General features: G+C 41.8%; 3 protein-coding genes across 12 annotated transcripts in view; 1 reads left to right on the forward strand and 2 right to left on the reverse strand.

Annotated features, from left to right (window-relative positions):
• Positions 1-11,340, forward strand: part of LOC125731587 (receptor-type tyrosine-protein phosphatase-like N) — a 29,333-nt gene extending 17,993 nt beyond the window's left edge. For both annotated transcript variants that reach the window (XM_049005890.1, XM_049005891.1), the window contains exons 13-23: positions 4,304-4,513; positions 4,866-5,117; positions 5,299-5,446; positions 6,015-6,088; positions 6,264-6,341; positions 7,233-7,352; positions 7,497-7,663; positions 8,509-8,562; positions 8,737-8,801; positions 9,232-9,305; positions 9,479-11,340. In XM_049005890.1, coding sequence (XP_048861847.1) covers positions 4,304-4,513; positions 4,866-5,117; positions 5,299-5,446; positions 6,015-6,088; positions 6,264-6,341; positions 7,233-7,352; positions 7,497-7,663; positions 8,509-8,562; positions 8,737-8,801; positions 9,232-9,305; positions 9,479-9,550 — 1,314 coding nt within the window. In that variant the 3' untranslated portion in view covers positions 9,551-11,340. The remainder of the gene's footprint in view (positions 1-4,303; positions 4,514-4,865; positions 5,118-5,298; positions 5,447-6,014; positions 6,089-6,263; positions 6,342-7,232; positions 7,353-7,496; positions 7,664-8,508; positions 8,563-8,736; positions 8,802-9,231; positions 9,306-9,478) is intronic.
• A 229-nt stretch (positions 11,341-11,569) lies between these two features.
• Positions 11,570-21,042, reverse strand: LOC125731782 (dnaJ homolog subfamily B member 6-like). Of its 8 annotated transcripts, XR_007391659.1 has the most exons (12): positions 20,376-21,034; positions 17,519-17,605; positions 16,768-16,877; positions 16,578-16,631; positions 16,243-16,359; positions 15,025-15,123; positions 14,685-14,799; positions 14,518-14,588; positions 14,105-14,368; positions 13,813-13,926; positions 12,484-12,540; positions 11,917-11,983 (listed from the first exon to the last, which is right to left on the reverse strand). XR_007391659.1 is itself a non-coding variant. In XM_049005907.1 (11 exons), exons 2-11 carry the CDS (start codon positions 17,581-17,583, stop codon positions 11,870-11,872), a joined length of 1,317 nt encoding a protein of 438 aa, XP_048861864.1. In that variant the 5' UTR covers positions 17,584-17,605; positions 20,376-21,042; the 3' UTR covers positions 11,570-11,869. The 8 variants fall into 8 exon arrangements, 6 of the variants coding, with proteins under 6 accessions (XP_048861864.1, XP_048861863.1, XP_048861868.1 ...); XM_049005907.1 differs by having other exon boundaries at positions 11,570-11,983; positions 13,851-14,368; positions 14,685-14,796; positions 20,376-21,042; XM_049005906.1 differs by having other exon boundaries at positions 11,570-11,983; positions 13,851-14,368; positions 20,376-21,039.
• Positions 21,043-21,674: 632 nt separating this feature from the next.
• Positions 21,675-27,578, reverse strand: LOC125731740 (tubulin alpha chain-like). Of its 2 annotated transcripts, XM_049005903.1 has the most exons (4): positions 27,494-27,578; positions 23,478-23,700; positions 23,231-23,379; positions 21,675-23,137 (listed from the first exon to the last, which is right to left on the reverse strand). In XM_049005903.1, exons 1-4 carry the CDS (start codon positions 27,494-27,496, stop codon positions 22,160-22,162), a joined length of 1,353 nt encoding a protein of 450 aa, XP_048861860.1. In that variant the 5' UTR covers positions 27,497-27,578; the 3' UTR covers positions 21,675-22,159. The 2 variants fall into 2 exon arrangements, with proteins under 2 accessions (XP_048861860.1, XP_048861859.1); XM_049005902.1 differs by having other exon boundaries at positions 21,675-23,379.
• Between the last annotated feature and the right edge of the window lie 265 nt (positions 27,579-27,843).

The following is a 27,843-nucleotide window of genomic DNA, read 5'->3' on the forward strand; positions in this document are numbered from 1 at the left end:
TTGTGTATGTCAGTGACAAACATATGCTATTAAAACAATATATATATATATATTGAAGCCACAGTGTAGTTGTACTCAAATTTGTTTGGAAATATCATAAAAAAAAAATCCATTTTGAAAACAGTTTCCCCATAGAATGAGCTGTAAAATATTTATATTATTTCAAAATTCTAGCAAACACCTGCTGTTTCCTAATACAATTTTCAGCCGAGCTTCTAGTTTGTTTTAAAAGTACAGTGCTTAGTTTTGTGCATAAATGTTGCTCATCAGTGGAGAAAGAATATATTTTTTGTCAAAAATAATGGCTTAGGAAAGACCAGAAAGCAGCTTGTTAGGGACGTGATACAAATGCATAACTGTTTTAATATTGAAATTGACACATTTTGCCACATTGTGGCATTTAAATGCAGTAAATGGGTGTTATGGGGAAATGGCTGTTTCTCTGGGCCCGACCGCTGCCTTTCTTGCCTCATAGCAGCTCGAGTCCCAGCTGCTGAGTGAGCCGGGATGCCTGTCATCTTGCTATTTGCAAAATTGGGTCATTTTTGTTCTGTGATTTTAAGGACATCTGCTGAACAAAAATCATTTTCAGAGTTTTTGTACAATTTTCAAAATGATTTTCTGAGTTATTTTATGCTGTGTGTGGTTTACCTAAATGTCATTTAAGTTATTATGATAGAAAATCAGCAGTGTGTTATTTAAAAGAAAACCGTCTTTTTTTCTTCAATTTATGAAATTCATTTTTCAAGTAGTATACCTCCATATTCTTGACATTTGTAAAAGTCATATAGTGTAAAACATGAATATGGTATATATGACATGGAATGTCATTTCGTCCAACCCTGAAAGCAAAATGAATTTTTATTATAAAGCTATCTCAACAAATTTTGTGTCACGGTGGTTATTTTCTCAGCAAATACTGAGGCAGAACATAAGTGTACCATGAAAACCTTTATGTTTCAAACTGGACGATGCCCTCGCATTCGTGATTGTGATGGACAGCATCTTGTGTTACGCAGCTGTGGTGTGTATGGAGTGTGTTTGATGTACCTTATATGTTCGTGTGGGTACTGCTGGGAAATCTCACACATTGCCAACATTGCTTTTAATTCCCTCTCCCACATTCTTTCCGTGACACTCAGGTAGGATGGTTGCTATAGTTACAGGGGTCAGTGCTATCTGGGTGATCGTGGTGATGTAATGGTCTTGTGGCTCATTCGTATACCATCTTCTGTTGATATTCACCTGTATGGAAAAAGGATGGATGGATGGATGGATTCTAGACAGCACTAGAAAATAAATGGGGCTTCCTTGTGTTAGAGACTGTTGGGTCCCAGTTGGGTGGGTGTTTTGTTTGATTACTTATATATCCCCTTTTAATAAACCAATAAGAAATTAATATAAGATGTTAAAAGTAAAGGAAGAGACAGCCAGTGGTTCTTCGTCTTATACAGTAAAAATGAAGAGGAAATAAAATGACCAATTTCTCCAGACAGATGGGAGAGTGTGACGGGTAATATGGGAGATAACTTATGGATGATTGCGTTGGATCTCTGCGCGACCTCTGACCCCCGAAGCCTGACCTCTTGCATTATGATGCAGATAGTGGTGGCCTGTTTGCTCTGACCTTCCTTATCCTCCTAAATTAAAGCTCACAGTCACAGATGTGCAGCGGCTCCAACACACATCACACAGAGAAAAACTCACGTGTGCGCTCACACACACACGCTCACACACACACACACACACACACACACACACACATGCAACCCTAATCCCAGAAATGACGACCTTAGCCATAAGTAACCAAACAAAATACAAGTCTTTTGGCATTTTTAGTTATTTGATTATATTCACAGACTTTTATGAAACTGAGTTTCCCCTTGTGGGGACCAAAAAAATGATCCCTATAACGTCAAAATAAGAGGATTTTATCATATTGTGGGGACATTTGGTTCGCCCAACATAATATATACATAACCCAAACAGACACACACACGCACGCTATTGTGATTTGGGAGGTTTTATTTATTATTCATGCCGTGGTTGTTTATGTACGCTGGAATACCGATTATAAGGATGAACAGTGGGTTAGCAGAATGTTAAGGTCTTTGTCTGGTGTCCGCTTCGGAGTCGGCGGTGTGGATGCGTGGGTCTGCAGGTGAAGCCGGAGAGCACTGAGTGTGACTGGCGAGCTGGGTTTGCAGGAAATGTCCTAGGGCCTCACATCTCTCTTTTCTGAGGGGCATTATTATTTTTATTATTATAATTATTATTCATTTATAGTAGCTTGTGGTCAGAGCTGAGCCAGTACCTTGCTCGTCCCTTTCTGTGTCGGCTGGATTTGCCTCTCACTTCTCCTCCACACAGACAGGCAGTTAAAACTCATTTTGCTGTTTAAAAGGCTACAGGCGAAGACATACATGTTACATTAGCTTACAGGACAGCGTGTCTCTCTGCTGCAGAAGGTCAGTAGCCCTGGCCTTAAATCGCCCGGCCTCTTTAGCGGGCAGGTAGCTGGGTGCTTTTCCCAAAGCCGGAGCCCTTTATTCTCACATGCCCCCCCGGCTGCCCCCCCATCACTACTGCCCCAGTGCTTCCATCTCCGTATTCTGGTGCCTGCGCCCCTTCACCTTCTCACCTCTCTGTCTCCAGGGCTGCTTGCTCCCTCGTTCCCTGGGCTTCTATCTGACCCCCCCCCCCCCCCCCACACACTGTCTCCGCCTCTGGCTCTCTGTTTGTTAGCCAGCCTGGGTAACCCCGGGGAGCCTTTGTGCCCCTGTCCAGACTGGGCTGCCTCGGAGGTTCTGTCCTGGCTGTTCTCGCCCAGCCTAAATGCCTGTCAGTCTCTCTTTTTTTGGGCCCCCCGCTGGGGGAGCAGGTGACGTGCCCTTCCCCCACTTCACGCTCCCCCCCCCTCGCCCCATGGTCCAGTTGCACGCTGCCCACCCCCACACATTCCAGGGGCCCACAGGGATTGGGGGAGCACTGAGTTCTCAGAGGGGGGCTGCAAGTGACAAGGGGCAGGCCAGGACTCTGGGAGGTTAGGGGGCAGGTTGGGGAAGCGCAGAGGGGGAGGGGAGCAGGGTGGATGGGCGGCGGATGGAGGAAAAGGCCAGCGGATGAAATTTCGAGAAAGAAATTTACTTTACGGACGTGCTGTGAGTGAGACCGCTGCCCGTGCAGCAGAATCCCGCCTTTCTGTGGCTTCTATGTACCTGTTGTCACCCTGCCATCCATTCGAGTTTCCTGCGGTTATGCCGGCTTCCCTGAGCCGTAGGCTCTAGATGCAGACACACGCCTGGACACGGCTACCACAGTGACGCGTAGAAGCATGCGCGGAGCACGAGAAGGGGCAGGGGCAGAGCGAGCAGGGGCTTCGTTCTGCCCGCGTACTTGGGCATAACTGCAGCACCCCTCTTCTGCTGCTGATGGACAGGGATTACGCGAAGCATTCTGCCGTCGTCATGGCAGCGGCAAAGCCCATTCTCCACTTTCCCGCTGAAACGCCCAAGACACCATGGCAACGTTAACGGACTTGGGGAAGGGGGGGGGGGGGTCTGTGCCATCATTGTTCCCTCCCACCAACTCTTTGTCCTTTGCTCTCTCTCTCTCTCTCTCTCTCTCTCTCTCTGTCTCCCCCATTTTTGCCGTGTACTTGCTTGGCATGGTGTTAGCGACAGGGCTGACTGACAGTGCTTTACAAGGGGGGGGGTGTCTTCCTCATTAACTCAGCGACTGGGGAATGCGAACCTCCATTAGCAGTTTACATGCCAGTAATTAACAAAGGCGGGTTGGGTGGAGGGGGTGTGACTTTCCTTAATTATTTGTGGGATACGAGAGTGGCACGTGCCGATGTGCCTCTGCGTGTCGTCCGGGTAATTCGTAGCTAACGATGGCAGCAAGGCCCAATTTGTTTACTCAAACAGGGGCAGAGACAAAAGAGAGAAAGGGGTACATGGGGGGGGGTGTCTGTCAGCACATGCAAAGGGACCACACAGATGCCACTTATTGACTGGGAGTGAGCTTTTATCAGCCACTGGAGACTGGGATTGTGAGAAAAGCGCTGACCCCTGACCTACTCCAGGGTCATAGGTCATTTGGGCCAACCAGCAGCAAAAGCACGAAACACTTTACATAAGTGTGGACGGCCATTTACTACCAGGACCTCAATTCAGCTATTTCTTTTAAACATATTATTGCCACTTATGTGGGCTGGGAATAATGCACCTTAATGCTGCAGCATACAACTGCCTGCTCATGTTGTGCCGATACCTAACGTTAACCCCCCCCTTTTCTGCAGAGGAGTGATGGGCGCGGGGTACCCACGGCAACGCGAGTTCGGGAAAGTTCTCGCTGGGTGCTCCTCACCCTGGTGGGCGTGGCCTGCGTGGGCGGGATCCTGGTGGCTGCGTTCACCATCGCATGCCTGCGACAGCATGCTCGGCAGCTGGCGTCCGGGAAGCTGGGTCTGGGACCAGAGGGCGGCTCCGAAACCCACTATGAGTACCAGGTGAGGGAGAGCCGCACATGCACGCAGAACGGCAGCCGGGGCCGACCAGGCTGCACGCGGCAAACTCCACACAGCTGACATTTAAATGTGTTTCTGTTGGAACGACTGCAGATATGTCAGCTTCTATTCAGAATCAAATTGTAATCTCAATGCTGTGTTTTTGACAAATAGCACAAATAACTGGATTGATTGTTGATGCTAATTGGGCTGATTGCTGTGGGGGAATTGGTTGGGCTGGTAAGCAACCGTCTCAGTGGAATGGAAGCATGAGTTGGCAGGCTGTTGTGCCGGGGTGCCTTCTCACTGCTGCGATTAAAGCAGAGAGACATGCTCCTTCCCTGGTCCTCTTCAGGAACTCTGCCGGCAGCACATGGCAGCCAAGTCCCCGTTCGGGCGCCAGGATGCAGTCGCTGGAGTCAGTGGCGGGAGTGGCGGGGGCACTGGCGGGGGTGGGGGCGGCACAGACACCTCCAGAGTCAGCAGCGTGTCGTCTCAGTTTAGCGATGCCCCCCAGCCCAGTCCGAGCTCGCACAGCAGCACCCCCTCTTGGTGTGAGGAGCCGGCGCAGTCCAACATGGACATCTCGACTGGTCACATGATCCTGGTCAGTGTAAGATGTGCTCTGATATCAGAATGGCCAGTGCTTCATATATTCCATTGTATTGTGGAATGTAATTCTCTGCAGTAAAATTCTGTACACTTATAAACCATATTTTTGCTGAATGAGGTACATAGTGAGAGTTTACAAGGTCATGATGTTTCTCACGTGCACTCACTGTGACTAGGCCTACATGGAGGACCACCTGAGAAACAAAGACCGTCTGCTCAGAGAGTGGGAGGCTCTGTGCTCATACCAGGCAGAGCCCAGCACCGTGTCCATCGCCCAGAATGAGAGCAACCTCAAGAAGAACCGCAACCCTGAGTTTGTTCCCTGTGGGTCCCTCTCACCTGCTCATTCCACCTCGTCGTCTTGTGGTTTTAAAAAACTACTGATGGCTTGATTCTTCATTTTTATTATTAATTTCCTTATTTCACCTTCTAATATCCTTTGTCATATTAGTGTTTCTGGTAACACTTTACCTAAAACAGTCAGATACCTACATAATGCATCATAATGCATTCATAAAGGATCATAAACACGGCCATTTGTAAATACTTTATAAAACTTGAAAAGGCATAGTCCATTAAATCCATGTTTATCATGCATTATGAATGCTCTATGAAGCTCAAATCCATAATGCATTATAAACATTGTAGTACAAAGCATCTTTATTTCTTATACTGACCATTATAACCATTATTTACAGCTGCGTCTATAGTACTTTGTAAATACATTATAATGCATTATGAAGGTATCTTTAATGCATTTTGATCACTGTTTTAAGTAAAATGTCAGTGTATTGTCCTTCTGCTTCTTCATTATCTCTTCACCATCCTTTCTGTTCCTCTCTGGGAGCAGAATTTGCTGTGTGTGACGTGTTTCTGTTGCGTCCTGCCGCAGATGACCATGCACGTGTGAAGCTGAAGGCTGAGATAAACCCTTCCAGGACGGACTACATCAATGCCAGCACCATTGTACGCACCTTTATTGCTTTGTTGGCTTCTGGAAGCACGATAAGTTACCCTGCCTACCTCTCTGCTTTGTTTTTCCAAATGTCACGAGCTAATCTCTAGCTGCCACCTTTCAGAGGCTCCAGATGTACTCAGTCGATTGCTTTTCACGTGCAAAAATTCTGTGGCTGGTCCTCAGATTGAGCACGACCCCCGAATGCCTGCTTACATCGCCACCCAGGGCCCGCTGACACACACCATCCCTGACTTCTGGCAGGTCAGTAACATCGGTGTCTGTGAACTTCAGTGGTTCTGTGAGCTTCACGTTGCTCGGTTACTGCCATTCCCGTGTGCATTGTCTTCCAAGAGGCACCTTGCAGGTTGTGTACGTCAATCAGTATTCTGTAGAAACATGTTGTACGTTAGCGCTGTGCCTACATCCATCTATATTTCATAGACTATATGAAAAGTGATTAATTGTCATTGTTGACACACTACAGTACACAACAACAAAATGAGACCTTTAACCCATGTGTGACATAGCAGTGAGCAGCTACTGTTTAATGCCTGGAGAGCAGTGAATCGCTCAAGGTACCTCAGTGAGGTTCGACTTTGTTTGGGGAGTCGAACCAGCAACCTTTTAATCACAAGCATCACCGCCCCATAACTGCGTTTAATTCCAAATAGTATCTCACATTCTGTTACTCTGTTGTTGCAGAATGAGTACCTGTATATTTTTTGTTCCGTTCTTCTGTATATGGCGAGTGAGTAACAATGTGTGAACATTTAACACCGTCTGAACGTGTTGTGTACTGCTGGAAGGTGGCAATAGAGCAGCAAGCACTGGCAATGCCAAGTGGTGCATAAAAATAGCTTGAAGTAATGAGAAACGAGTGATGAGAAATAAATGAGATTTATGTTTTTTTTTTGTATTTATATTTTCATGTTTAATTTCCCTGTTCCTCCATGCTGTTCTAAAACTTCTTCTACAGAACTTTACAGCGAAGTTGCTTTGGTGGTTTTTCCAAACGCCAGCTGGTACTGTTGCGGCTCAGTTTCCCGCAGTAGCGGGCTGCTTGGGACACCTTTGCTTGACAGCCCATATGGTGATCATGTAGTGCTGTGCTGTGCCCTTCTGCTCATGGCGAGCGTGCCTGTTCTCCTGTAGATGGTCTGGGAGAGCGGCTGCGCGGTGATAGTGATGATGACTGCGCTTGTGGAAGACGGGGAGAAGCAGTGTGATCGCTACTGGCCGGACGAGGGCTCCTCCCTCTATCACATCTATGAGGTGAGCGTCTGGCTGACGTTCTGTTCTGGAAGCCTGGCCCACCCTGGGGGTACGTAGGCTCACACCACCTGCTTGTTTGTGCGTGAGGGCGGCTTTATTCCCTCCCTCATTTTCGCCTACGTCGTTTTCTGTCGTGACACACAGGTGAACCTAGTCTCGGAGCATATTTGGTGTAACGATTTCCTGGTGCGCAGCTTCTACCTGAAGAATGTCCAGACGCAGGAAACACGTACCCTCACCCAGTTCCACTTCCTGAGCTGGCCAGCTCAGGGCATCCCCACTTCAACACGCCCCCTGCTGGACTTCCGCAGGTACTGTCAGAAAAGCCCAAGCTTGCGGTTAAGCAGACGATAGTATTAATTCTGAATACAGAAACCAAATACCACACTTTTAGCCATCACAGGCATTCATATTGACATGGATCAGTTCGAAATCATTAATTTCATTCACCTCTTGAATCCTGAGTCATCTTGCCTCTAGTTTCTGGCAGAAGGTCATGTGGTCGCACCCTCTCACCAAGATTCGAAACAGACTGCTGACCATGACTGCATTTGAAATTCATGTCAGTCCCCTTCTGTCCCCTTCTGTCGCTCCCTGTGCTGCTTTCAGATTCCTCTCTGTCTCTCTGCTCTCCCTACCCCGCCTGCATGTCCCCCCCCCCCCCAGCCTCCCCCTCCGCCCCCTGTCCCTCTGCGATGGAGGCCAGCGGGGTCCGTAAGTTTCCACATCTGTCAGTGTCATTTTTGTGATTTGCAGCTAGTAGTCTGGGTCCAGTTGCATAGTCACAAAAATGATCATTGGCAGGTGTGACTGCAGCAGGCGCGACGCTGGCTACACCATCCATCGCCTCCCCTTCCTCTCTCCTCCTCTACCTCTCTGTCCTTCCCTGCCATTCTTCTGCTCTCAACCACACTTGTGCAGATTGGATCAGAGCTGTAATCAGCCATATTTTCTGACCCCTCCAGACCTCAGTCTCATACCACCATGTCCCTGACCACCTCTGCGCGAGTTAAATGTTGAGCATAGACTTAACCCTTCATTGTGTGACCTCCCATTAATGCTTTCTCAGCTGTGCAGTATGCCTCTGTTCATGTTTCTCTCTTTTCTTCCCTCTTTCCTCCCTCCATCCTTTGGCCTTCTCTATCTCCCTGTCCAGGAAGGTCAATAAGTGCTACAGGGGCCGATCCTGTCCAATCATTGTGCACTGCAGGTAACTGACTCTCCACGGGGGGAGGTGGGGGCATTGTTTTTTTTAGAAAAAAATCAAAATGAATCCCCCATTTAGATACTCTTTGTCTTTGAGCAGCTAGATTTCCAGTGCCCCTTTAATAGCCTTTGGGTTTATGAGGCTGGTGTTTTTTACCTGCAATATTCACTGTTTCAGCGATGGCACGGGCAGAACTGGCACCTACATCCTGATTGATATGGTTCTTAACCGCATGGCCAAAGGTGAGCACTCACAACCTATATTATAATAAATAAACTTCAAGACCATTTACCATCATTGTGGATTTCTTTGGTGTAAAATTGGTATTCTGCACTCAAAAACCATTACACATGTGAAAGCAGCATTGTTAAATTTCCATCCAAAGTGCTCAGATCTGTGCCTAACACTGTTTTGAGGTTGTATTTTTCAATGCAGCATTGTTTTATAGGTCATTAGGATAGTTATGAAATGGTATGCATTCACTGGACACTATCATATGGATTCAGGTGGAAGTGGGCATCTGCGACCTGTCTATGGTAACTGATCAGGTTCTTTGTGAAAGTCACCTCATTAAGGTTACTGTTCGGCTTTAGGAGAAGCACTGCGCTGACAGACGCTGACAAACATGGTCACTGTTTATCAAAGTACGTTTGTGTGTTTGCGTGTCATCAGGAGTGAAGGAGATTGACATTGCTGCCACACTGGAACACGTCCGTGACCAGAGACCTGGGATGGTGCGCACCAAGGTAGTGTTTGTCCCTTGACATCTTCACTGTACCAGTGACTGGTAACCCAGTGCCACCATTACACACGTGATCCACATTCCCTGTTATCTTTACTTACTGGCTAATGCTCACTCTCAGAACCTCAGCTGTGATCCACATTCCCCTTGACCAAGCCTCTTTGTCTCTCTGCGCAGGACCAGTTTGAGTTTGCCCTGACTGCCGTGGCTGAGGAGGTCAACGCCATCCTCAAAGCGCTCCCCCAGTGAGCTATTCCTGATGCCTCACTGTCTCCACTTTGCACTCTTCCTCATACCCTCCTCCTCTTCCTCTGCATCCATATATGCATGATCACAAGAGGTTGGATCTGAGTTCAGCAGGAGGGACACATCTCTGTTTCATCCTTAGATCAAAGGATAGATTATGAATTCACGTTTTCCTCCTCCTCCTCACTGGGACAGCACTCTGTATCTCCAGGTACCGCTGGTGATAACCATGCCTCAGGGCTCTTCATGCTGTAAACCATCCCTGTAGGCCCCTTTGCCTTGAGCAACAAACCAGACCAAACCTGATAATATCATCCCTGATTTGAAGCACGTCAGCTGACTTTTGACCCAGGTCTCTTGGGAGTCTCTGTTAAACATTTTAATGCATTGCCTTCATTAGACTGACTTAACTTGGTTTTAAAATCTGTAGTTTTGCCTTTCCTAAACAAATAGCAGTCAGGATATGTATTTTATTAATATATTACAGTCATAAGAACTTTTGAAAGCATGCAGCCATTAGTCACTGAGTGCTGACATTTATAATACTGAGAATGTGGTATACATAAGAGTTATCACTGGATCCTGTGTAATTTCCTGGAGCTGAATAGTATCCCAACACTTTGCAGTATTTCTGTTGTTAAATGTGTAATTTTGTGGGCAGCATGCTCTACAAAAATTCTTCTGTCTCACACAATTGTTAATATAGGGAATAATATCATTCACATTTCTTGGCACACATCAGCTCATAAGTGATGAGGAACCTCGCTGTCCGCATACCGACTCTATTGATCCAGACCTATATTCGACATTAGCTATGTCATGACAGACAGCCGATGTCTCTCTGGAAGCCCTTTTGATTTAACAGAATTTCAGTGAATGAGTTTGTTCTTGCTATACCTTCTAAACGTGTAGTCCACTCTAATGGCCTTCTCTGAACATCATGGCTCAGACCTGCTCTGACCGCACAGGGAAAGCTCGCTAGCCCAGCTTTGCTGTCCTGCTTTGGATCTTTGGCCTTATCTTACTTTTTCCGCATTGGTACTGCACTTTCTGAAACTGTAAAAACCTTTCAGGGATTGGTATGTTTTCTCTTGACGTAAAAAGCATATATAAAAACTAGATGTTTATTTTTCATGGGTCAGCTGAGGGAATTACCTAATTGAAGCAGTAGTTCAGCATTAATACAGCGGGCGGATGGTCTTGCTGCAGTGTCTGAGAGCAGATAGTCAGCATTTGTTTGTGTCTTCTTCCTGTGATATGTCCAGTGAGCTCATTTATATCCCTTGTCTTTTACTGTTAGCTCTCCTCAGTATTTTTGGAATAATTATATTTCGATATTAGTCTATTTTTCATAAGTGCAATGCTTCACCGTGTAATGTTTAAACAAAAAAGATAAATGGTAAAATTTGTCTTTGGAGACCTGTTATTATGAGGACTGCAGTGTGTTAGTCTAGGTGGCTCCTCAAGCAACACTGATGGTCTGTGGGAAATGATAAATGCAGACAGAAAGTAACACTGGGAGCGGGAGCTACTGCGGCAGTGCAGACACTGCAATATCTGTAAAAAGTCACATGTTTCTCTCCTGTTTCTGTCCATCGACATGGATGCCTCATTCAGATTCAGCCTCTCCCATCAGAAATTCTGTCCGTTTAACTCAGACCCATTCAGTGTCACTGTATATCTGTAGCAAACCAGAAGAAAAAAAACAAACCAAAAAAAAGCATTGATGTGAAAATATTTCTTTTGTAATTTTATGTGATGAATAAAATAGTTTGTGAAGTGATGCAACAGCAGAGGATGTTTGAGTGTGCACTTTTTTCAGGACCTGCCGGCATCATTACAGACCCAGCCTTCAGGAACTAATTCAACTCACTATTAACAGGCAAAAGGTCACAGTATGGTTGAGTGGATCAGTCAAGGCTCACACTCCTGCCGCTGGTAAGGGAAACGCTGCACTGGTCACATCGTACCTGTGCAAGCCTAGTAAAAAACCTTAGTAAAAAAAAACCCAGATGTGCCTGGTTTAGCTTTTTAAATGATACTTTACTTGCAGATACAGGCACTTTAACCGCGCTCAGTTTTACTCTAAGTTAGAATTTTGTAGATCTACAACAGTCTTTAGTCCAGCTGGGAAATAGTTCCCCATGACCATTAACAAACATTCTGTATCATTGAGTATCTTCCATTAGTACCGTACTGCCTCAAAAACTTAAATAGTTAAAATGAGATGAAGTTGCAGGTTTTGGCTAAGGATCTAGTTACTCCTCCATGTGTGCACACACACGCACACACACACAGACACACACACAAAGAAAAACACATTTAGTAAGCACATGACATTTGCAACATTCCCCTTATTGTTTTCCAAATAAAACTTTGAAAAATCAGCTGGAGAACAATCTGAATGGCAGGTGGCAAGCTCTCCAGGAGTTCTGCCTGTTGGGAGCAAACGGACATGAATGTCAGATCCACAGTAGATATGGATTAGTAGAGGTCCTTTGTCCCCTTCCTAGTCACTTATCTTGACCTGCCCCCAACAAGTTTTCCAAAGTTGTCATTGGCCTATTGTTTTTCTTCTCTGTATACATTGTAGGTATGTGTCCATTGTATCAGATGCTCTATCATCCATTTGTGTTAAATAAACACCCCTAATTCGCTAAAATTGAAATGAATATTTTTCATTACACTTGAATATTGGTCATTTAAATGAAGATGGCTGTCTCTGTAAACATGGAGCTACTATATTTAAACTGTATTCTTTGTCTGTATGTGATCCTTCTGCGGCTAATCATGCTAATATCACCGCAGATTCTTCATAGGTACATTCTAAAGTATTAAGTTAAATGGTTTTAACTGTCTTGCTGGTAGGAGACAGGGGCTCAGGGACAGTGAAGGGAATGTTTGGAAGGAATTCCCTATGTCATACTGAGCTTTACCTCTAGGGGGCATGTAGCCAGTAGCCAGTCAACCAGTGAAGGCCTGGAAGTCGGAGTCTGAAACAACAAAATAAAAGAAATCCCATAAAACAAACTTAGAACATAAGAAAAAAATCCTGATAGTTTATTATGGGAATTAGGGCGCAAGCAAATAGACTGGAGCAGGGAATAACCAGAAAAGGACATGGCACTGCTCATTTACCTAATTCTGGTTAGTATTGCATGGCTGGGGGGGTGTCAATGGTAGTCATTAGCTAGGACCCAAAACCACACAGCACTTCCCATCAACCTTAACACCACCTTCCATTTATCTCATGAATAAATCAGAGGGTTAGTCCTTCTATATTACTTAATGATTTATTGGTCTACTGCTTGTCATCAGGTGTTATTTCCAAAGTAAATCATGTAGCTTATAATCTGGTACATTTACAATACTGGGTATTTCTGATGCAATTTAAGCACTTCATGAACAGCTGTTAAACTCTTGGCATATGAACCAACACGTGCCTAAGATATTAACCTGGAAGACCCTGTGACAGTGATAGACATTTTCCTTATTGGCTCTTCTCACTTTCACATTGCTTAGTGCCTAAATTCAATTTTCCAGCAGCGAAGCATGAATTCTGACCGTGCAGAAAAGGAGCACAAACTATCCGCTGCTGTTTTAGAACAAATGCACTAAGACGTATAAAAGAAAACATTTATATTTATATATAGTGTTGTAAGTTCCCTATTAGGTCGACTCTAGCACAAGAGCTAAGATGAAGACGGCAATATCCATTCTTAATGTGTGCGGTGACGCTGAAGCGACCCCATCACTGAATCCCACCACAGTAAATTCCCAGCGATACTCTGCCACCTGCTCATCTCCCACCAAAAACACTTCATAACAACAGCAGCAGCAACGAGTGGTAAAAATAAGGTTTAACACAACTGGAGGTTAAAGATAGATTTCTCTAAGCACTACATTAAAGAAGACATTTCAAAATTTCATTGGCCTACTCAATATAAATTAAAAAAAAATTCCAAATTCATTATTTCCCCACCGCTAATCTTCTGAGACTGGTGTGTTAAAACCTACCATAGAAACAGACATTTTAGAAACTATAATCTTTTTTAGAGTGTAGGAGGACTGTGAAGTAGTCTTGCCTACGTTATTAAAAAAAAAAAAAAAAAAAAACATCTTAAAGCTGCTGACTCTTCTCCATCTTCATAAAAATCTCTCAATTTCAACAGAGCCAATATATCAACAGAAACAAACAGACTTGAGCACAGTAATGACATTATGAAGGAAAGATGCAAGAATAAAACTTATGTTACATGTAACACCTTGTTGGCTGAGTGGAGTCTGTCACACATCAGCTCACCACACAATTAGACATCTTCTTTGTCATCTTGTGGATTGTATCCATGGACGGACACTTGCTCTCCTTCTCCACTGGGCTGTTGGGACTTGGCAAGTCAGAACCATCCCAGAACCCCCCATTAGTACACTCACTGGCTACGGTTCTGTTTTCAGTTGCTCTTGGCTTGTTGCTAACTGTCTTCCCCAATCTATTCTTGTCTGCAAACCCTTGTTCTTTGACCCCGCCTCCACATTCCCTAGTCTTGACCCCAGCACCTGAGATCATATCTGCAGCTGCATTCCTCCTCTGCGCTTCCATCTCCGACAAACTGTAGGCCAGGGCCATCTGCAGATCTTCGTCATCCTCCTCACTTCCCTCGGGATATCTAAAGAAGGGGGCCGAGCTATAGGACCGCTGAGGTGGGGCCTGCGGGTAGAAGCTGGGCTGCTCCTGGTGTAACTGCTGCTGTTGCTGCGATGACTGACTGGCCGAGTCTCTGAGGCTGAGCTCCAAGGCCAAGGCCATCTCATCCTCCACACCTACAAAGAGCAGACAGACACATGTAAAAGCTACCTATGGAGCCCTGCATAAGGGCTATGTGGGATGTCGAGAAGACGAAAAGAATGACAGCATACTGTAAAAGCGTTAAGGTGAAAAGACGAGCGCAGTGATGGAGGAGAACGCATACCATTGATCAGAACAGCTTTCAAGACCCCATCCTCCTCAATTTCTGTTCTCTCCTGGCCATTTTCTCTGATTCTACCAAGGGAGCAAAAAACAACATCAAAGGTTGCATTACTAACGCTGTCAGCGCTGGTGTTACCTGCTGCTGGCAAAGCCATGACAAAGCCTCACTTTCGGGTGGTGGTGTGTTTCCCATTGACGACACGTGTGGAGGTAGAGACTGACTTGAAGCTGCCCCCCATGCTGTCCATCCCACTAAAGGAGGATGAAAAGGAGGTGAAACCTGCTGAAAGTGGAGACAAAACGTCATGATCTTGTGGGCCACAGGCATTTTATGTAAAGCTAAAAGAAGCTTAGAGTGCCCTGTGATTATTAAGACCTTCCAGGCTCAGGACCGGAACTACAGAGCTGTACTAGAATTTTATAGCTAACGGCAAAGATTTTACCCCATTCTGCTACTCAAGTATTAGCAGCCATGATTCTGCATGAGGGAGTAATGCAGAGCCCTCACCTCCAGCAGACGGGAAGGAGAAGAAACGACTAGGTCCAAACCGTGATGGGCCTGAATGTCCATGAATCCTGTCCTGCATGCTGCCAAAAGGGAAATCATCTGTAGATCAAGAGAGAGCAACAGCTTTTTAACATACTTGGCACTTCTGCGATCCTTTCTACGTACAATATATGAACAACAGTTCATTGCCAGAGGTGTATAAAGTCAAGCACATAGCCATACAGTCAGGATTACAAACATTGTGAAAGAATAGTTTGTTCTGAAGAGCTCAGTGAATTTAAGCTTCTTACGGTCATAGGATGCCACCTTTGCAGTCATGATAAATCCTTTATTTGCAATTTGCATACAAGCGCATATGCACTGGAATTCTTCTGTTCACCTGCCCCATCTTGCTTTCCATGGCCTAAAGGCCACAGCGCAGGATTACCCAACATGTAGTGCCCTTGGAGTGCCCTGTGATTCCTAAGACCTTGCAGGCTCAGGACCTGAACTACAGAGCTGTGGGTTAAACACCTTGCTCAAGGGCCCATAGACATGTGATTGGTCTGCCGAGTTCAGGGCTCGAACCAGCAATCTTCCAATCATTGGCTTAGTCCGCTGAGCCATTCATCACTTACCATCTGGCCAATAAGTCAGTTTATGAAATTCTATAGTAAACAGCAAGCGGTATTACTGTAAAGCCGACACGATTAGGAGCTGAGTACACTAAGCAAGGTCCATAAAGACATGGTTGGGTGACTTTGATGTAGAAGAACTTGACTGACCAGCACAAATTCTCTTATGTATGAATGGGTTAAAATGCCCACAGATACTCCAAAATCTTATGGAAAGCCTTCTGAGAAGACTGGCAGCTGTTATAGCTGCATGGGGGGGGGCTGTTCAACTCCATATTGATGCCTATGGATTTAGAATGGAATGTCATAGAAGTTCCTGTAGGTGTAATGGCCAGGTCCCCCAATACTTTTGTCCATACAGTATATCTCAGAAGATAAATAACAGATACTCTGATACTCTGGGTGGTTAAATTTCAACAAATTAATCATAACACATAATTGGTGTTTAGTAAAAATAAATTCAGTAAAAATTAAGTAAAACTTTCTGTGCAACAGAATAAAATATGCTTCACAGGAACATAACATGTAAGAAGAAATGAGAAGCCTTATATTTGTGTTTCCATGGTTGAAAGCTTGAATAAGTAGAGAGGCCTCACAGACACACCGAAGAAGCTAGCAAATGGATCCTCGCCCCCGAAGAATTCTTGAAACACTTCGTCTGGGCTTCGGAATGTGAATGTGAAGCCTGGAAAATCATCCTGACTGGAAGAGCCGCCAGAGCCTTTGAGAAATAAATAAAAAAGGAGGAGTGGATATCGATAAGGAACAATACAGTAATTATGCAATTAAAAAAAAATAATAATAAAATAATAAAAAAAAAAAAAAAAATCACAAAAACTACATATCAATTACAGTGACACATATCAGAAGCAGCAGCACCCTGTCACACCAGAAGGACCCCCGTAAAGCTACTGTGAGTTAAGTTGGCCAAACCCTTACCTGCATTGTGAATGCCCTCTTTGCCATACCGATCATAAGTCTCTCGTTTGTTTCCTGGAGGACAAGACAGATACACATGCAGTTCCCATTAAGTAACAAAAGTTACATAGCTCACAAGGGTGAACGATCAGATTATCACGGAAGTTTGAGAAGATTCCTGAGGCCCTACAATCAATAAAATGATACTTACTGTCTGAGAGCACTTCATACGCCTCAGCTATTTCCTTGAACTTCCTCTCTGCTTCCTCTTTGTTGTCTGGATTCTTGTCTGGGTGCCACCGCAGGGCCTGCTTCCTGTAACTTAAGAGCGCACAGAAATACTGGAGATGAAGGACACCATTCAGGCCCAAAGCCAGGTCATTATCAAACTAGACAAACTAGGCAGAGAATGATCCCAACTTGGGTAGTTCCATCTAGTTAAGGTGACATTACAATTTCAGCAGTCCGGATTGGGACAGACCCAGAGCAACAGTGCACCCTGGTGGACCTTACTGAGAATACAGTCCCAATAGCTCTGATCAAAAACATCACAGTACTGCTCAAGGAACTTGTGTTAAGCTCCGTGAATCACAAGCCTATTACCCAGGATAGGAGTCCAGCAGAAGCAGTACACAGATTGGCACGCAGTGTCTCAGGTAGTAATGCTATTAAAACACAACAAGTCAACTGAAAAACCTGGGTTTTTACAGGGTTTCCATTCAGGGTGAATAATACAGTTATGTTCCATTGCAATAAATTAGTGGCAAATCAACTGACAACCTATTCACTGGTCCACTATGATGATATAAAATAGATACAATGTAAATAACTTTTGGAAAACATTAGCTAGATAACCGACAAGCCTTTAGGGCCAGAGGTAGGAGGCCTATCTTAAGATTTCGTGCCCTTGGCTATTTAATTTAAGGATATGCCATTTACCAAAAAGGCTTCTGGCTACTTACGCCTTTTTGATGTCCTCAGAAGAGGCATTTCGTGATACTCCCAAGATGTCATAATAATCCACCATTTCTTCCCTCACCTTTCTGAGCCTGCAGGAAGCACAGATCTCAATTGGAAACAGCAGTCTACCGACACTCAATTAAAATTTACCCTCTACATTGCCGGCTTCAAATTGTTTCTCATTGGTATTGCAACCAATGCTGTCATTTCAGTCAAATTAAGAATTTATCCTGAATTAATCTTAGGGGCAAAAAAACTTTGAGAACTACTTTTTACCTCAAAAAATAATGCACTATAACAGCATACTTACAAGGGGAGATATATACAGAGTGGACAAAATTATTTATCTTTTTTTTTTTAAGAATTGAACAACATTTAGTACAAATTAGTACAAAGTACTAATTATAAATTATTGTTTATTTTCTAACATTGAAGTCACAATTGTAATTACAGACAACTACAAAAGTGAGGTTGGATACCAATCAGTGGAATGTGACAGCAATTAAAGATCAAATCAAAGCGCATGATGTCTATCGTTTTCAAAGCAACGAGGCAACTAACAGAGTTCAGAAGAGATCAAAGAGTTGATTGTTTAAATTCCTAGTGCATTGGTGACAATTACCACTATTATTATTTTTTATGTGAACACAGATTCAATTTTAAAAATGATAACAACATATACCAAATACAAGGACACTGCACAAACAAAGAGATACTATTCCTTATTAGGTTCTTCATATAAATATATTATTTATACGTTTCCATTATTTTGTCTACCCTGTATAAACCATAATATAGATAATTTTAATTTAAGGCAATGCTACATAAATTGCAAACCTATTCCTGTCTACAGTTTGCTGCTAGGAAACATGCTAAAACCACTGGCTACCAGTGGCCGGTATCCTCTGGTCTGTAATAATGTAGTAATGACTGGCTATGGTTTTCAACTACTCTATATGGTTTTTGAAAAGGTTTCAAACTGTATTTTTTGCACAAAATAATTTCAATAATAAATATTAAGCATCTTAGTAACTGATGGGTTATCAAAAAGTAAACATGTTAGTTTCACATGCTAAGCTTCTCACTCTGATAACGGTGCCAGCCAAGTAGTCAGGCCAGTTAGATTAGGTAACTGTATATGGTCTCTAGTATTTCTCAGCAAGCCTGACCATGTCTGCTCGTATCTAGGGAACCCTGACCCACTTGGTTGATGATTACGCTGTGAATTGTAGGTTTAGTTCATACCTCTATATCACATAAGACCACCATAAGTACATCAAGGGGATAAATCCAGCCTGTTTGTCATTTTTGCTGAGAAAAGCGAGGATTCCATCGAGAGGGAATGTGTTCCTTATTATACTGTTTACAAATTATTGTGTATTGATTATTTTATGCCCATTTAATAAAGAAAAACAGAAACTATCTAAATATTTAGTTATGCAGATTAGCATTCTGCACAAGTTTCTTTCTAAAGTACAAAGCAAACTCCAGTGAATATGAAGCGCATATATGCTGTGTATGGTGCACCGGTGCTCTTGATGATAGTTAAATGTATCTTTTACAGAACTTATGATAAGTTTCACCAAACTGCTCTTTGAGTTCCTGAAGTAACTATCTACATCTTATACGGTTTAAAATAGTCAATTCATTAACAGCCTAGGTTTTTATAATATTACATGCAGTACGGGGACCCTACTGTTTTAATAATCTTTATTATCATCCAAAATCCATACACTGATCCTGGACAGAGTCAGCTGGGTGGGTTAATTTTCGGATATGAAACTGCAACAGGAAACCCCCAAAACCTAAAGGAACATGTTAACTGTACCCACCACTACAGAAGTAGGATTCAAACCCTCATCTTTGGAGGGGAAACAGCAGTCATACCCACTTAGCTGTCATACCAACCACTGACCCCTATTTCCATAAATAGTAAACTGTTGACAATGTCAACGAGTGATATCTACGACAAAGATGTCACTTTAAATCTGCTTCTTATAATATGTCTAAGTAATTTATGGATGAGGAAGAAAAAAAAATACACATAAACCACTGGCAAAGCATTGATAATTTATTATGAAAACGAAATTAGCACACACACTGTCTCTTGGGCCTCGTCTGATACATTTATTAAATAGTCATCAGTGTCTGACTTAATCCAGATCCAATTATTCTAGATTAGGTGAAAAGTTGATAAAAAAATATTTAGTTTTCCTGCATTTCAAAATGACGAAAAGTCTCAAATTCAGGATTAATTTAGAACTACTTTTGAACCCTTCGCAGGTCATAGCTGTCTTGTGCTACTCATTGTCTCTGACAAAATTCGGTGAGTAGTAGCTTTACAAGGCGTTACTTTGCTTCAATGTGATTCAGATGCATGCTTTTAAGTGTTAATAAGCTCCTATTGAACTTATAGATGAGGCTTATGAACTATAAAATACGACACACAGAAATTGTACATTTTACTGCAGCTCAACAGTGTAATAAAATTTTGAAGGGAACAAAAAAAAACATTTATGTTGAATATATTTATTCGTGCTGCACATGAAGGTCTTACCTTAATAAAAACATCGCACCCACAATTTGTAAACAAACGGTTTTGTTCTAATTAACGAAAAACATCGAGCATACCAAGTAACCGAAAAGTCGATTGAAAATGTTATTTCGGTTACAGTTACAGTCAACAAACCATTCCAGCAAATATAAAACCAAGTCATTGATACAGACATCCAAGTAACCAAAACAAAAAATAACTATTACGTAACACAACGGCAACGAACGCACAGTTTGGACAACTTATATAGTTTCAGGCAACGACCGACAGATTCGCTATTTTCGTTATACAAATGTATATCTTACCTTTTAAGAAGAAGAGTTAGCTATCAAATGTGCGCTTTAAATAGGAACAATCTTTTGAGAAGCCCGTGGAATGACGTCAGAGCCCAGCCGCAAAACGATATTTGTTGAAGTCTGAAATATCTGCCTGCGCTGCCGCAAAACACACACCGCGAGTAGGTTACTGTACGTCTTCCTTCGTTGTCAATTCATTGCTTCAACGACGTTTATATTTTAGTGGAGTCTCTCCCCCTCCGCACGCGGACTGTATGCCCTTCCCTAGAATACGCTTCCAGCTCTACGTCACCATCAGCTGAGCCCAAGCGTCTACAAAAAATAGAACATCTAGAATGTCCACCTAAACGGGCTCGGCTGTTATTTATCCAGCTCAGTGGAGTCGGATGGCAGTTTGTCCATTTTCGTCACACGAAGGACAGAAACATTGTCGGACATTACGCTGTTCATGCTGCAGATATACAGATATTATACCGTCTTCGAGTGAGTAGGCAGCATCTGTGAGGTATATGAGTATCCTAATGTAAGGAGCGCTTACCGTGTTAAATAATATCTTTGATAGTTATACCCCCAATTGAATGTAATATTGTGTCCCTGCTAATTGTGCTATATTTTATTTACACATAAAACAAGATTTTATCAGGAAGTCGACGATTAAAAACGACACTACAACAATTAGGCCTAATATGACTGCGATGTATATTTTCGGTGACGCAATCATTTCTTTTTTAAGGAATGAAAACGGCCACAGTGCCACCAAATGCATTTTACCGGCGGCGATTTGCAACAAGGCAAAAATATTGTAAGAATTCGGTGATGACACACTTCCCAGTTAACACTGTTTTGCTTGTTGGATGGTAGGCCCATATTTATATAAATAAATGAATTGATTAAACATATATTTTTAAGTTTTAACCTTTTACATCTCAAGTGTGTGTTTCGGGTATGCTAACGACTCAGTAACCTTTTTAATATATATGCATATACGTACATGTATGTATTTGTATGTCTGTTTTCTGGAATTTTTAAATATCTTTTTGCTTTTACTGTAGTGTATTTGGTATACAATGACAATAAAGCTTCTATTCTATTCAGGGGCGTCAGAAGCATTTTGAATGTGGGGGCGGGGCACACTGGCATAAAACTGATATTTTATGTTAGATGTGGGGGGGGTCCAAAGGAATACTTATGAAATGCCCTCAGATTTAATGGCGGCGACGCCCGTGCTTCAATTATATTTAAATACAAAAAATATTTTAATTGTTGTGTCTGACATTACTTTCCACAAATGAGTAACAGGATAATTAATTTACTTGTAGTTTTTTTTTATTTGTGAGAAAATGTTAATATGTCAATAAATAAAGCCTAAATATGACTTTAAATCTGTATTTTCCCTGATATTTGTTTCTCTAACAATTGTTATACACAGACCTTTACCACTGACAAAGGCAATTTAAACATTTTTGAGTATTTTTTAAGCAAAAGCATTAATAGTCACTAAATAAAAAGCCATTAGTCAAAACTAAGGGAGTAACAGATGTGAAATATGAATTGTTGATTTATTAGGTATATCATTCTACATATGTATAAAAAAATTGATAAATGAGTATAGAAGATTTTTCATTTCTCATTAATCTGCTGTTGAACAGAACTGTGCAATAAGTTTAAAGCCTATTTATACTTAAAATGTAGCGAACCGAAAAAAATATGTCTCCTGTAATGCAGAGACATAGCAGAAATTCTATATATGCATAATGTTTACAATGTTATCATTGTTGATCTTTAATTCTTTATTAGTATTCTTCTCCTTCTTCATCTTCGTCCCCCACACTGTCGGTGCCGACCTCCTCATAGTCCTTCTCCAGGGCTGCCATGTCTTCACGGGCTTCAGAAAACTCTCCCTCCTCCATACCCTCTCCCACATACCAGTGGACAAAGGCTCTCTTGGCGTACATCAGGTCAAACTTGTGGTCCAGGCGAGCCCAGGCCTCAGCGATGGCCGTGGTGTTGCTCAGCATGCATACAGCCCTCTGAACCTTGGCCAGGTCTCCTCCAGGAACCACAGTGGGCGGCTGGTAGTTGATACCCACTTTAAAGCCAGTGGGACACCAGTCTACAAACTGGATGGTGCGCTTGGTCTTGATGGTGGCAATGGCTGAGTTGACATCTTTGGGAACCACGTCTCCACGGTACAGCAGACAGCAGGCCATGTACTTGCCGTGACGGGGGTCACACTTCACCATCTGATTGGCTGGCTCAAAGCAGGCATTGGTGATATCTGCGACAGAAAGCTGCTCATGGAAAGCCTTCTCAGCAGAGATCACTGGGGCATAGGTAGTCAGAGGAAAGTGGATACGGGGATAAGGCACCAAATTGGTCTGGAACTCTGTCAGGTCCACATTCAGTGCTCCATCAAAGCGCAGTGAGGCTGTAATGGAGGAGACAATCTGGCCAATAAGCCTGTTGAGGTTGGTGTATGTTGGGCGCTCAATGTCCAGATTCCTGCGGCAGATATCATAGATGGCTTCGTTGTCCACCATGAAGGCACAGTTAGAGTGCTCCAAGGTGTCATGGGTGGTCAGAATGGAGTTGTAAGGCTCGACCACAGCTGTGGACACTTGAGGAGCTGGATAGACCGCAAACTCCAGCTTGGATTTCTTTCCATAGTCAACTGAGAGGCGTTCCATCAGGAGGGAGGTGAACCCAGAGCCAGTACCCCCACCAAAACTGTGGAAGATGAGGAAACCTTGGAGGCCAGTGCACTGGTCAGCCTGAAGGAGACAGGGAGAAGGTTTCATGTAAGGTGATAAAATGTTATATAGCAAATTTAAGAAATTGCAGTGAAATCCCAATGAACTCCGTACCAGCTTGCGTGTCCTGTCCAGCACCAGGTCGATGATCTCTTTGCCGATGGTGTAGTGCCCACGGGCGTAGTTGTTGGCAGCATCTTCTTTGCCTGTAATGAGCTGCTCAGGATGAAACAGCTGCCGATAGGTACCTGTGCGTACCTCATCTATGAAAAATGGAATATTTAGTTATATGTAAAACTGCAACAGAAAATAAACAGTTTATACTTACAACATCTGATTATAGTAATATGATTGATCATACCTATGACAGTAGGTTCCAGGTCCACATAAATAGCCCGAGGGACATGTTTTCCAGCCCTTGTTTCACAGAAAAAGGTGTTAAAGGAGTCTTCTCCATCTCTCACTGTCTTGTCACTAGGCATTTGTCCATTAGGTTCAATGCCATGTTCAAGGCAGTACAATTCCCAGCATGCATTGCCCATCTGGACACCTGCTTGGCCAACATGGATAGAAATACATTCACGCTGGAAAATAGAAAGAAAAATATTAGTGTTTTCGCTTCATACAATAAATGTAAGCCTGTCCATGCATCATCAACTGCTTATTCTGGTTAGGAACACTGAAGATCCTGGAGCTTAAGGCTGGGGTACGCCTTGGATGGAATGTCACTTCATTAACCTAAGAACACAGCAAATACTCTTAAATAATTTAGATTTTTCTACAAATTTTAATCACCATTGACCTCAGTTTCCCACTAAATGTTCAGCAACTATTCTTTGTTATCCTTTTACAGTTCTGTTAAACACCAAACCACTAGTAATGGCTTAGCAGGGTTGTGCCCTGCATTTCCAGCATTAGACTTTGTAATACCTTAATTGGAAAAATAGGTATTTAGAATTGATGGACAGGATATTTTTCACTATAAGGGCTAAATCTTAGTTCCAGTACTAATAAGTGTGAAACAACAACAACAACAACAAATTTATTTTTATATAGCGCATTATCACAACATTACATTGTCTCAAACCGCTTTACAGCATCCTCACCCAAAGCCCCCAGTGAGTAAGCCATAGATGACACACAGAATGCTATTGTGGTGATAGGTCCCTGCCTTATTGATTGTTTATGACCCTCACCTCTTCCTTATAACTCCAATTCTCTAATTGGTTGATTGGTAGTGGTTCACACTAGAGATGGCACCAATCCTGTAACCACTATTGCTATGCTGGACTGGTTATCATCGTTCCAGTTTTCAACCAGAGATAGATATAACCTGAAAAATCACGAAAATTCTTGTAGCCTTAGCCCGACGTGCAGTAAACAGAAGTGAAGGTCACGTGAAGGGTAGTTGTTCAGCAACGCGTATGCGTCGGAGCTGCCATGTCGGCTGTTTGGAAACAGAGGAACTCCTTCCCATTTGACCTAAGCCGTTTTGGTTATTCGCCAGTTGGCCGTGAAAAATTAAATGGGAATATTTTTGGAGTTGGCTGAAAGATCGCAGAAACTCTCAGATGATACATAAACCAAAGATATATATATATATATATTGTATATATATATATATATATATATATATATATATATATATATATATATATATATATATATATATATATATATACAATATGTGTGTGTGTGTGTATACACAAACTCTTAAAAATACATAATATTTGTTAGTGCCCTTAGCAAAAAGTAGTATACTTGAAGTTCATGTTATTAAGTATGCTTGAGTATAAGTATAAGTATAGCAAGTATACTACGGACCATGTACTTGTAATGTACTAGAAAGTATACAAATTTAATACTTCTTCGGATTAAATTGGAACATTTTTAAGTTTATAAAAGTATACTTTAATTATACTTTATAAGGTCATTTTAGTTTTACAAAGTAAAAGTGCAAGTACACTCATCTATATACTACTAGTGTACTAGGTATATACTTCTAGTCCACATTTTAGTTTATTGAAGTACACTTGAAGTATACTTTTATGAACTTAGAATTACAAAAATTAAGAAGTACATTTTTTTTTGCTATTTTACTGGTTGTTACACTTTAAGTATACTTGTAAATGGACTGCATTTACATAGTGCTTTTCTACTTCTACTAGTACTCAAAGCCACACACCCATGGAGGAGGCTGCTTGCACACTGGGAGCAATTTGGGGTTCAATGTCATGCTCAAGGACACTTTGATGGGGTTAGGAGAGCTTGAACCTGCAACTCTCTGATTGCCAAACAATAGCACTACCTCCTGCGCCACCATCTTAAGTTTGCGTAGCATGTTACTTGTAGCATACTATGTATATACTTGAAATATACTTAAAGTATTCATAAATTTAACTCATACTATATGTACACTAGACTGCAATGTATTTACAAAATCACAAGACAGAATGTTGAGAAGTAAAGTATACTAAAGTATAAGTATAAGCTTTCGTATTAAAGTATAAGTGTAAGTATTAATGCACTTAGTCTTAGAGTTTTCTTTATACTTATCAGTATAAGTCAAGTATGCTTCACTATACTATTCTTAAGTATATAAAATATAGTATATAAAAAGTTAACTTGAAGTATATTGCCTCAGTTTTAGTAAAATAAGTATACTCGTAGTACACTTGAATAAACTACTTTTTGCTAAGGGTGTGCGTGCATGCTATGTCCTTCATATTTAAAGTCTTGTTTTTTTTTCCTTATCTCGGCAACCAGCTTGACTTTTGGGTTAGCTGGAATCTCGTGCTTTTCCCAGTAACCTTTCAACTTTTTAGTGCTGTTCATTTTGCAGTTTTCAGAATGACTCTCAAACGTAGGCCAGTGCTTGCAGTACTAACTTTATACATATCAGGGCACAATTTAGATGGTTTGTATATTATATGAAAATGTAATGTATATAAATAGAATTGGTAATACATAGACTTTGTTATGTTATCATTCTGGCTAGCAGATTGTTATGGGTTGAAGTTAGTAGTTCCTATTATTTGCGAATTTTCACATTTGCGGGGATTTTCCGCCGCTAATCCTCGTGAATGTGAAGGGGTTAACGTTACTTTTGGTACTGGAAACTTACATGTACCTTTTTGACTAGAAATGGTTAGTTGGGGTATACAGTGATATTTTTATGATTGATTATTATATTTAATCTGGCAACAGATTGCACATTTTGCATGTTAGGAAATATTTCTATTCGTTTTTGTGAAATCAGCTACCGAATACAACAAAAAAGCAAGCTTGTTTAAATTATATTACCAGTGGATTTATTCCCGTAGTGTAATGGCAGAGCTTATGTTTGAGTAACATGACCATTATATTTTCCTGTTCTTAGCATACTCAAGCAACACTGCTGCAACGCTAAATGTACATAGTTTGCTGTGTTAATTGAACAGTACTGATGCAAATATCTCATTTAATGCTTATAGTAGCTGATAAACGGAAAAAAATATTAGATTAGTATTGGTATCGGCAGATACTCAAAATTATAATATTGGGATTGGATAAGGAAAAATGATATAGTGTCATATATAGTTCACACCTGTCCCGGGTTTTGCCCTCGCTGTCTGTGTATATATGTGCCTGCCTTTGTCCTGTTCCTCTGTTGGTAATCATAGGTGTTGCATGTGTTACCTGATTGTGTATGTGCTTGCAGTTGAATGTTCCGGGTTTACTCTCCTGTTACAAGTCTGTGTTCCCTCAGCATTTCCCAATGTTCAGTTTAGTTCTTGTTAATTCATGTTCAGCCTTTCTGCCTTTTATTTAGACCCTTTATAGTCCCCTTTGTTTCTGGTTCTGTTGAGTTCAGTCCTCTGACAGTCTGTGTCAAAGGTTCATTCTGTTATTGCCAACCACTCTCATGTCGACCCACCCTCATCTTATTGCACAATGATTTACAATAGCCGAGTGTAAAGGGCTTTAACACATACACAAAAATCTATAACTTATGTTGTATGCATACTACTGTCTGTTTGGCTTTGTGTCATTTTATGAGAACTATTACATCTCATATTGTAGTACTGGCCTTTTTTTTGTGCAATTTTTAACACATTTCTTTCCCAAATTAAGAAATAATAAAAGAAAAACCTGTCACTCTAATAAAATAATTTTATTAGGCCTAAATGCACACACATTAAGTAGTTATTTTACTAACTATATCTACCTTTGATTGTGGTTACAAAGAGTTTTTCTCAGTTTTGAAGGCCTAGTTATAATCCCTATAATCAAATGTTATGATAAATTTCAATAAAAAATTCTACTTACATAGTACAAAATATTCAGTGACCACCATAATATTTTTATTGTATAATTATAATATGTAAATTCACTCACCATTTTATAATTGCAGTTTGCTCCCCAGTCAGTCAGGGTTGAGGTTTGTGTGAGGCTTTAGTGCACTCGACAGACACAGCACTTTCCAAGGAGGGGGGGCAGCAATCATCACATCCGGGACGTTTTCTTGCAGACCATTGGACTGTATATTTCATTTTCAGAAATTAATTTTGGTAACGGTTGTTCACAGTTAAACAAATAAAACAAAATCTAAAAATTAAATGAATCTAAAATACTTTTGCATATGTGGTGACATTCTTTGTGTCCTCATTTCCTGATATTCATTGATTGAACAGTTAATACATTTATTTATTCATTTATTGATATAATGGTTATTTTGTTTTTTTTTT

The sequence above is a fragment of the Brienomyrus brachyistius genome, chromosome 1 (genome assembly GCF_023856365.1).
Source record: "Brienomyrus brachyistius isolate T26 chromosome 1, BBRACH_0.4, whole genome shotgun sequence".
Lineage (NCBI taxonomy): Eukaryota > Metazoa > Chordata > Actinopteri > Osteoglossiformes > Mormyridae > Brienomyrus > Brienomyrus brachyistius.

Excerpts from the sequence above, each read along its gene's own strand:
- LOC125731782 (XM_049005906.1), bottom strand. The coding sequence starts at position 17,583 with ATGGTGGATTATTATGACATCTTGGGAGTATCACGAAATGCCTCTTCT. Across the intron at positions 16,878-17,518 it reads TCTGAGGACATCAAAAAGGC|TTACAGGAAGCAGGCCCTGC; the intron begins GTAAGTAGCCAG and ends TGCGCTCTTAAG. Across the intron at positions 12,541-13,850 it reads AGAAGATGTCTAATTGTGTG|ACTCCGACTTCCAGGCCTTC; the intron begins GTGAGCTGATGT and ends TTGTTGTTTCAG.
- LOC125731740 (XM_049005902.1), bottom strand. Across the intron at positions 23,380-23,477 it reads CCTGGAACCTACTGTCATAG|ATGAGGTACGCACAGGTACC; the intron begins GTATGATCAATC and ends CATTTTTCATAG.